Raw genomic sequence first — 11,100 nt, forward strand, 5'->3', positions numbered from 1 at the left:
GAATACCTATTAAAGGAAGGTATACGAATGACTCAATCTGTTCTTTTGTATTTATTAAAAGGTCTAGATCAAAATTTCTTATCATAACGGTATATGTTTGATGACTTGAATATCATTGAAACTCGTGAAGAGATTTCAAAAGTAGTAATGTCTCGAAAGGTTGAAATAAAAGATCTTGCAAGGACAAAATGAATATTTTATGAATGAAATATTTATTCATCAATCAACATACGCCAAAAATATTATGAAAAGAATTTACATGAATAAAACACATTCATTTGTAAGATCACTTGATATTAATAAAGATACATGTTTACCTCATGAAAATGATGAAAAACTTGTTGGCGATGACACCACATATCTTAGTGAATTGGGGCATCGATGTACCTTGCTTATAATTCTCGACCAAATGCATTTTTAGTTCTTCTCCGACATAAAGACACTGGAATGGTACTAAGCACAATTTCAAATAACTTTGGGGAACCATATATGAGACAATTTTATTCAAAAGGGTCCGATTCACAATTAATTGGTTATGCAGATGCAAGATGTTTGCCTAATTCATAAAGAGGTCAATGTCAAACAGATTTATTTACATATGGAGGTACAACCATATCACGGTGTTCAACAGAACTATGTTTGCTACTTTTTCAAATCATACAGAAATAATAGGAGGAAAGAGATTCCAACAACATTATATATAAACAATGTTGTATGTATAACTCAACTAAGAGGAGGATACATCGAAGGAGACAGAATCAAACATATATCACAAAAAATCTTTTTCAATCGCGATCTTAAGACGAAGGATGAAATAAATGTTAAGCAGGTTCTCTCCAGTAATAATTTAGCAGATATGTTCACCAAGGCATTGCCAACTTCAATCTTTGAGAAGTTGAGAAGCAAGATCGAAATACGTCATCTTCGAGATATCAGGGATGGGGGGTAAACGCGCACTGCACTCTTTTTTCCTTAACCAAGATTTTATACCACTGATTTTTCCTGCGAAGGTTTTCAATGAGACAACGAATTATACATATTACTACAGATTTACTTCCACTATTATTTTTTCTTTTATATGGACATCCAAGGGGGAGTCATGTAAAATGGATGTCCAAATTAATATGGCATGTGTCGTAAGTTAATTATACACACAATGTGTTTAGTGGTATATACTAGTTAGCTATATGATATACTTGGTACTCAAAATGTATACATGGAAAAAAGATATTCATCTATCACACTTGGGTACCCAAAGTATATACAACTATATATACCCCTCTTCTTGTAACAAAGAAAGAAGCAAGAACAAGTGAAAGAAAAGACACTAAATCTACTATTCCTCATCTATCTTTTTTATTATCTCAACATTGATACTTATTATATAACAAGGGGTATATTTATACGGTATACCTCATTCGACAGAATCGAAATGAGATAGAAGAAGGATAATCAAAAATCAAACCCCTATTTAAAGACATGTAATAAGGCGTGTATCTTCCTTATTTGAGGAGGAAGAAGCGAAAAAAGATAGGAGGAGAAAATGATTCGCATCTTCTCAAGTTCGAGGAGGTTTCGTCCATGGAGTATTGAGATCTTACTTATAGGTATTAGGAGCTATTTGACAATTCTTTATAGTTCCCATAAGTTATCTGTCCTTATTCTAAATAGTTATGAAGTATATATATAGTTATCTATTAAATAATATTCCCTCTATTTCAAAAAGAATAACCTCCTTTTCTTTTTAGTCTGCTTAAAAAGAATGATTTTTTTTTTGGTAACAGCTTTCCACGTGGCATGTTTAAGGCCACAAAATTAAAGGGCAATTTTGTACATTTGACATAACATTTATTTAGGACCACATGATCAAAAGTCTTTTTTATTTTCTTAAACTTCGTGTCAAGTCAAACTAGATCATTCTTTGTGAAACGGAAGGAGTAGGAGAACTAGTAATTAGTAGACATAAGTTAATGTATATTTTGTATGTAGAAAAGGTTGTTCTAAGTGATACAAGATATTTGTCTCTTTGTACCTTCTATTGTTCTACGGGATACTTGTGTCTCTCACTTTATTTTTTGTTGATTTTATCTAGTAAAAAACCTCGATTTTTATCAACATGTCAGCCATATTGTTTTATTTGACAACATTTTGGTACAAAAATAAAGAATTTAGTAAATGATACATTTGTATCATCATTAAGAGGTTCAGGCCACTCATTTATCAACGAATGTGAATGTGCGGAAAATAACTTATTTCTCAACAATAAACTCTTTAATTTCTATTCCAGTATGTCGAGCGCCTCCCTGTAGTAGAAGCAATACCTCAGAACCAACTTCTAGTGAGGTCACAGGAATGGTTGTACGCTGATGTCCCTCACCTGCAGAAAGACGGGGATGTTGAACCACAGAAAGAGGAAAAGAGAAAGATTCTTGGACTTATTTACCATGAAGGGGAGAGACTAATCCAACTGTTTCAGCATTCTGCAAGAGAATGGAATAGCTTTCATTTTCTGATTCTACCTGCATGATTGCCATTTACAAATTAGGAAAAGAGAGAATGTTGCAAGTTACTGATGTTGAAACTAGTAGTACAACGAACAACTCAATGAGTTACACGACAAAGCAACTTAAAGGTATTTTCCAACTTGTTCTTTTGGTGGTGTAAGCATGCCTTATGCTCAATTCTTTTACTCTTGAACAAGAAGTCTCAGCCAGAAGTTAAACACTTCAAATATGTCAGGCGTACACCAACATTTGCAGATTGCAACTTTCCTCTTCTTTTTTTGTGTTTGAGAAAGAACAAGCTAAGATTTGTAACAACTAAGAAGTATGTGTTCAGTTGGAACTTAAAGTGTTTCAAATCAAGTGCAGAGTTTCTGGATTTGGCTTCCATGAGGGCAATCACAAACTGTATAAGGTCTCACAGTCCGTGGAAGGAGCCTGAGGAATTGAAAATCCCTAAGTCGTGGACGACGGACAGATGTACGGTCCGTACAAAGACTCACTGACTGTAGACTAGTCCGTCGATAGTGCCCATGAAGGGTGGCTCTCCAATTTTTAGTCAGGGTATTTAGGACTTCTCCAACTCTTTTAACTCCTATACTTTGTAGTATTAAGCCTATTTAGTAGACTTTAAAGGATCCCTAATCACCCTAATCTCCCCACTTACTCTCATTCTCCTAAATTCAAAATTCTTCTCTCAAGTCTTCTTCCCCAAGAAAGCTCGGGTTCCAAGGATTTCAAGTTCCCATTGAAGATTTCACTTGAGGTTTTCCTCATGGTATGTGGGAACTTCATCAATGGGTCCACCAGTTGAGTCCCAGAGAAACCTCAATTTCTCCAATTACGATTCTTTCCCAATTCTAGGATTCCATGATTTTCTTGTGGATTCAATTGATTTTAAGTTTACTCTTTACGATTGATCACATGATTTGATCATAATTTAGTGTTCTCAATAATATTTTGATGAACCCATATTATGCAAGTATTTTATGATTATGATTCAAGCTATGCTGATAAGCATGCATTATTTTAGGAAAGATTTTTGAATTAAGAATGCTTTCAGATAAAGTATCAAGAAGTGTTAATGAAATGTTGATGCTTCAGACTGAATCATCTCCCATTAGGTACGAATATTATTATTTAGATGTTTCAAATAAATGTCTAAAGAGTATGTTAAGGAATCATGATTCTAAATAAGTTATTCGTATAACTGAGATTTGTATGATGATTCGGTATTACTAAGTTCTTACTGTTTCATAATTATGAATATGAATATGATTATGCATGTCTTCCGTTGGGATTTAACTTATCACCGAGTTGGATTAATGGTGATTACCCAAGGTCCAGAACTACGTGCCCCAATAAGACTTTGTCTTAGTTGACTTTAGCTGGTGGATCCACCTAAGCTCATTATTATGGTCCTTAACTTGGCAAGTAGAACACTTTCGTTTCAGTGTGGGAGAAGTACATTGAACTCCATGTTATAGCTCACATGATTTATGTCGGTTAACGACATCTCCCACAAAAGCTTATGATTACCACATATGTTATTTTTATCATTTATCGACTAATGCATGCTTGACCTTGTACTATGGTTTCAGAATCAGATCATCAATTTCATGCTATGCTTGATCATTGCATTATCATGTTTTCAAGCTTATCATGTTATCATGCCATGATTATGTATTTTCCCATACATAGTACGTTCTGTGTGCATCTTATGTATTTTCCCATACATAGTACGGTTCGAATACTGACGCACATTCTTGTGCCTATATTGACTTATAATATAGGTGGTGACGAACCTATCAAATGTGTGGCTAGTATAGACTCGTATCAACTTTGCTCAATACTGGTTAGTTCTCAAGGTTCAGGACATACCACTTATGTTTTCTTTATGATCATTTCAGACTTTATTTCATATTTAACTGTTCTAGTGAGCTAGGGTGTATCTTAGTGACTCACTTACATAGTGGAGGCTTATTCAGACATTATTACTTCCCAATTATAAGTCCTTGTATTCATATTATCCCTATATTTTGAAAGTATCATTTGAGATTTTATTCCGCTTTCCTTGCTAGTGTATAAGAATACCCAAAATATAGTGTATTAGTTATGATGAAATTTTTTTATGCAATGTTTGATTTGGTGTACTAAAAATATTAAAATACTTGTTTACGAAAATATCCTCCACAAATATAGTGGAAAGGATGTAAAAAAGGTTTTTGAAGGCGGTTGTGTCTTTAATAATGTTAATGTATGTATTAGAACCCATTGCATTACTAATGCATAGAAATGGATGGTATTAGTAATACACTCTTCAATACACAATAGAGTGTATTACTAATACAAGCATTAGTTATTCATTGGTTTGAAAAGTGTGTCAAACAAGGTACTAATAATAGATCAAGCTAATACAAACATTATTTTTTTCAATATACTACCAAACGACCCCTTAGTGTCATGCTATGTCATGTGGCTCGTTTGGTAGAGTGTATTGACAAAAATAATGTTTGCATTAGCTCTGCGTTTTAGTAGTATCTTGTTTGGTACCTTTTTCCATGCTATGTATAATTAATGCTTGCATTAGTTATACACTCTATTGTGTATTGGGGAGTGCATTACCAATACCATGGATTTCTAGGTATTAGTAATGCAAAGGGATTTAATGCATTGCATTAGCACTTCAAAGACACAATACCCTTCAAAAGCACTTTTACATCTTTTTCACCATCATTGTGAAGGATATTTTTGTAAATAAATATTTTTGTACAATGCATGATATTTTTAATACACCAAACCAAACAATGCATAAGAAATAATGTATGTATAACTAATGCAAGCATAACTAATACAAGCATTACTAATGCAAGTATTGTTAATACACTATATTTAACATTATTTTTAAGAAAACTTTCACATATAACCACTTATAAATAATTAATTACTCTCTATAGTTATAGTTTGGTAATTACAGTTTGTAGCTACATGTTATTTGAAGGAGAGGGGCGAGCGAGACTAGGAGAGAGAGGGAGAAAAGAGTGGGAGAAAGGTGAATTGTATATGTATATTGATTAGATAATTGTATATTATACATATGTAATTGTAAATATGGCAAGAGAGATTGGGAGAGGGAGGAGAGAGGCGAGCGAGAGAGGACAGAGAATGGGAGAAAGGTGAATTGTATATATGTATATAATTGTATATAACCGTATATTATATACAAATATATATATATATATATATATATATATATATATATATATATATTTGTATAAATGACAAACGAGATTGGGAGAGGGAGGAGAGAGGCGAGCGAGATTGAGAGAGGGAGGAGAGAGGTGAGCGATAGAGGAAAGAGAGTGGGAGAGAGGTGAATTGTATATGTATATAGGCTAAAAATTGTATATTATACATATTTATTTGTATATCATGGCGAATTATACATATACAAACATGACTAATTACAAACTCGAAGTCAGCCCACGCAATTAATTTATAATGTTAGTCATGAGTGACAATTATAGCAACTGTAGCAATGATGAGTAATTAAATAGTATAAATTTGCTTATCTGCGTAATTTTCCCTTATTTTTATACACTCTAAAAAACGACAGTCTCTTGGGATCCTAGGTACCATGTCATGTCTAGGGGTAGTCTTGGGTTGTGACAAATATCCTTGTCAAATCACATTTGTCCAGCTAATTTGATTTCTATTTTCCTACTTGAGATACTTTATGATGAATAGTAATATTATGCTTGTATCCAGAGCCACACTATGCGAATGATACACGAGCAAGAAAATCACACTAACAAGCAAAGGCAGAGAACCTTTTATTTTAGCAGAGATGGAAAGCTTCACAAACCTTTGCCTCCACAAGGATCAGTGGTCTAGTCTCTACCTTTACACGACCAACAATTGCTGTTCGCTGCATACCTCTTTGATCAACCACAATGACCTCTTTCCCGGACTTGAGTTCCGAGAGATAGCTAGTCTTTCCTCCAGGAACAGCAACATATGCATGGACAGGCCCCTGCTAAAGTCCAAAGAATTGTCATACTGAAGACCACTGGCTGTACACTATAGTTTGAAATGCATAAACGCAATTCAACACCAAAAAGAATTGAGGTTGAGGATCTGGAACAAAATTATAAAAGTCACAAGAGGAAAATGCAGTTATGGTAATACTAGAGATGTCTTCACTAGAGGTAAGCACTAAGATCCAGTTTGTGGAGATAACTATTTGGCAAAGCACCAAATAATGCTAGCGAAACATTAAAATAACAAAATGATACTTTCACTGTCCAGTTAAAGTTGTTGTCCTTTAGATCCTTTACTAAACATTTAAATGGCTTCATCTGGGACGCACCGCATTAACTCGAAAAGGCCTGCTAGAGATGTAATTTGACTCCAAGCACTCTGAGTGAACAAGGAAAAGCCCTCTTGCAAAGGATCCAACCTAAGGGACAAAAGTTATGCAGTAAGAATGAAATTGAAATGCCAAAAACTAAGACTATCTGCAAAATTGTAGACAAACAGAAATACAAAAGGACAGTAGGAGCAGACCAGAAGACCTTCACCAGGTCTCATGAGGCTGCAGATATCTACACAGACACGGTCACCCATTCCAGTCACTTGAATATGAGTTATTATGGCTTTCGTCAAGTTCAACAGACTGTCCACTTCACGTCTTCTATCAAAATAACCCTAACAATGACAACTGACATCAAAAACCAATTCTTCAAAATGAAGAATCCCCTTTTGATTAGGCACTACCTTCAGCTCAAGGATTGCGCCAACATCCTCAACCTTCATTACTACACCACCCAAACCGTGTTCCAAGGCCTAGCAAAGCAGATAAGATGAAGTGAAACTTGGTGCTTCTTAATAGACAAACACCACTCTATTCTTTGTGTGAGACTTTACTTTCTTAATTACTTAAATTTCAACCTAGTATACTACCTCAAGAAAGGCTTGAGCTTCTGATTGGTTCTTTGAGACAGCAAGTACAGTTGTCTGAGTGCCTTGAAAAGCCGCAACAATGTTTTCAGCAGGTATCACCTATGGAATGAACAAACATAACCCAGCAATTGAAGTGGACTTGTATAAGATGGAGAAATTTAATGTACTTGGAGCAATGCAAGGATTAGCCTAAAAACTAGAGGGACCATCCAGATGAACCCAGACAATACAATACAGTAATACATAAAAACCAACTCGCCCACCCAACTGATTTGAGGCATCATTGCTTGATTGTTGATCGGATGATGATATGCAACCAACTTACAAAGGTTAAGCTTTTGGAAAAAGAAATCATTTAGAAATTATTGTTACAAATCTAGAAATGGTTTTTCCATTAGTGCGGTGACAGTTTGCAAAGTATCTTGCCATAGAAAATTACATTGTGAAAGAGATGTGCAATGACTAACCTGCCAATCTAGTAGATTAACAACTACTTTATCTGACTGTTCCTCCGATATCTGAAACTGTTCTAACTGTTGAGGAGAAGAAATCTCAGCAAATGCAGCGACGCTCTTATGCTCATGATCAATTAGTCTCCCCTCTTTAATAAAGACAGGATGTATCACTGCAATTGCTGCATTTGATAGAACCAGAAATGTAGCAGAACACAATTAAACATTGTAGAAAACTCCATGATATGAATATCACAATGGAAATCCATGTTCAGTATACATAGTCAGTAAGAAAGCATGTATGGGGTATAAAATCACGAAAAGCCCTCTCGTTTCTTCTTATAATGCCCTGACACTGAATTTTGAAATAGATTGTCAACCTATAAAAAGTTGAAACTAAGTTCACACAAAGATAGGTCATCAAACTACTCCATCCGTGTACCGAAAAAAAGATGTCCACTTTTACTTGTCCAATTTAGAAAATCAAAATTTTGTTTACTCAGAACACAATACAGTTAAATTTATGTGAGTTCAAGGACACACATTATCGATTTAGCCTGTTAGGTATTAATAGATAATAGATGTTACCCTTTTGTTTAGGAGTCTGTTATTAGTTTCCTATATTCGGACATGTGATGATATAAGTAATTAGTCATCGTTACTATTTAGAACTTCAATAGTTCCCTTTACTCTAGGTTTTTGTTGGTGATGTAACTTGTCAGTTCGTATTGACTCTATTTGAAGAGAAGGTTGTATGTGAATAAAAGTATCTTTCTCTTCTATACCTCAAACCTTTATATTGTATCATGAGTTTTTATTCTCCTCATACAAATCTGAGTTTCTTATAACCCAATTACCACCAATGGCACCCTCAGTTACCAATTCTGATGGAAGTAACACTACCACCATTGTTCAATTCAATTTGGTTACCCAACTTACGATTAGACTTGCTGGCAGCCATAACTTCTCACTGTGGAAGGCCCAAGTGTCCATGCTCATGAGAAGACAAAATCTTTATGGCCATCTAGATGGGATTATCCCTGCTCGTGCTGAGACCACCACCAACAACAACAACCTGACAATTGCCAACCCCAATTATGTTAATTGGTTTTGTCAGGACCAATTGATCTAAGACGCAATTTTAGCATCAGTAGATCTCACTCTTGCTGCCATTATAGCCGCTGCAACCACAACCAAAGAAGCATGGGATTCCCTCCATACGACCTATGCAAATAAGTCACAAACTCGCATATTCAGCTTGCAAGATCACCATGCTCATGTCACAAAAGAGAGTCTCCCAGTAACAAACTATCTCAACCAAGTTCGATCTCTGTGATGAGCTTGCGACTGTAGGAGCTCCTGTCACCAATGCCAAACTCAATGTCAAGATTTTCACTGGTCTTGGACCAGAGCACGTGAAACCCCAATTTCATATGTTGGACTGTGTGAAAGCTTAGTGATCACGAGCTTTTTCTCAAACACAATGCTCCGCCTTAATCCTGTATAATTACTGTTCTTGTTGGTCAAAAGTCCAGCTCTCGAACACGGACCAGTGCCACCAACACTAATAGGCGTTCCAACAACTACTAACAGTGTTCCTGGTCAGGGCGTAATCATCACACCAATTCACAAGAAGTCAACTTAATGTCAGTCATGTGATCGACCGGGACACTCTGCTCATGTTTGTTGCTCTCGGTCTCATAATCATTTTCAGGCACTGGCTAATTTTGCTGGATAGTTAATTCAGGGGTTACACATCATGTTTCATCGGATGCCCACAGTCTCAACAACATTGCTGACTTCAACGGTCCGGAAGAAATCATTATGGGAAATGGTAACACCACCAATTTCTCACACTGATTTATCCGCATCTGATTCTAGATTTCAATTGTCCAACATACTTTGCTCCCCTTCCATTTCCAGTAACTTGATTTCAGTTTCTTAATTTTGTCGTGAAAATTAAACATCTATTGAATTTTTTTCATTCTCTTATCTTGTGAAGGATCAGTGAACTGGGGGCCGTTAGTTCAGGGACTTATGAGTGGTTGCTAGACAACCCTTCTTCTTCTTCTCAACTGCAATGCAATGTGGTTGTGTCTTTAGATCTGGGGCATCTACTTTAGACGTGGTTACGACCACTTAGTTACTAATTTAACCTTACTATCAACTCTAGTCATTTATCAACTCTAGTCATTTCCCTAAGTATTGAATTTATTAAATAAAAAAAATGGGTATATGTGTTTAATTGTTAGAATGAGCAGGAAGTGCAGAAAAACTTACAAGACCATTCAAGGGCAAGATCTTGTCGATTGGAAGGGAAGATGAAAGTATTCCAGCCTCCCTCAACAGCAGCTGTCATTACTTGCTTGTTCTCCGTCCATATCCATACTGTTTTCTTCTTCGAATTTGAAGGTGTAAATGCGCACATTCTAGCAACCCTATTAATCCCCAGAAATTTTCTGCAGTTTTGCCTTTTACCTACCAAAAATTAATCAGAAAATGTCTTTAGTCTTTACATTAGTAATTTCTTGATGTTCAGAATTGTTGATTATTGTACCTGCAAATTTAGGAAAAGAATGAGAAAGTGAAGGCAAAAGTATATCCATTGCTGTTGATCACCAACCAAATATTGCTCTTCTTTTTTCTTTACGTAAGAGGATTACATTTTTGTCCCCACGCGGAAACGCCCCTTTCCATTTTATCTCCTAGATACAAAAGTTGGGGTGAAAAATTTACTTATGATACACCAATCGATTCCAAATGAAAAAATTTCGTAACGAGAGGAGAAAACGATTAAGATGGTGATAATGAGTCAAGTGCTTTAAAAGGAGCATAATGATATTACACTTTATAAAATCTTGTCAAAGGTTCATACCTGAATGATGAAATATGAGCAAATATCAATAAGTTATATCGCATTGAAATCGAGTCAAAAGATCGTCAATGATATATTTAATATGAAGTAGTGTTAATGCTAAAACTAATGATGAGGATTTTGAATTCAAATATGTCATATAATGTGGACAGATAAATGGTTGACCAAATGAAATGCGTAATTCAACCATATTATGTTTCACTTTCAAAAGTGATGTTTTAAACTTTTAGTCTATGGATCAAGATATAATATCAGCTGGATATGAATCATTGTTTGACAGTATAACCCTAAGATATAAAGTACGGTATGT

At 35.2% G+C, this 11,100-nt stretch overlaps 1 protein-coding gene across 1 annotated transcript; it reads right to left on the minus strand.

Moving 5' to 3' along the window:
- Positions 1 to 2,105: 2,105 nt before the first annotated feature.
- LOC101252666 (uncharacterized) lies at positions 2,106 to 10,738 on the minus strand. Its single transcript, XM_004234728.5, has 10 exons — positions 10,473 to 10,738; positions 10,196 to 10,393; positions 7,931 to 8,097; positions 7,464 to 7,562; positions 7,278 to 7,346; positions 7,068 to 7,208; positions 6,871 to 6,960; positions 6,367 to 6,534; positions 2,444 to 2,519; positions 2,106 to 2,377 (listed from the first exon to the last, which is right to left on the minus strand). Exons 1-10 carry the CDS (start codon positions 10,519 to 10,521, stop codon positions 2,250 to 2,252), a joined length of 1,185 nt encoding a protein of 394 aa, XP_004234776.1. The 5' UTR covers positions 10,522 to 10,738; the 3' UTR covers positions 2,106 to 2,249.
- Positions 10,739 to 11,100: the final 362 nt, after the last annotated feature.

This window comes from Solanum lycopersicum, chromosome 3 (assembly GCF_036512215.1).
Source record: "Solanum lycopersicum chromosome 3, SLM_r2.1".
NCBI classification, from domain to species: Eukaryota; Viridiplantae; Streptophyta; class Magnoliopsida; order Solanales; family Solanaceae; genus Solanum; species Solanum lycopersicum.

Bases quoted from the DNA above. Each gene is read 5' to 3' on its own strand.
- LOC101252666 (XM_004234728.5), bottom strand. From the start codon at position 10,521: ATGGATATACTTTTGCCTTCACTTTCTCATTCTTTTCCTAAATTTGCA. The intron at 7,347-7,463 runs GTAGTATACTAG...CTGCTTTGCTAG, and splicing joins AAGCTCAAGCCTTTCTTGAG to GCCTTGGAACACGGTTTGGG. The intron at 7,209-7,277 runs GTAGTGCCTAAT...TGTCATTGTTAG, and splicing joins GCGCAATCCTTGAGCTGAAG to GGTTATTTTGATAGAAGACG.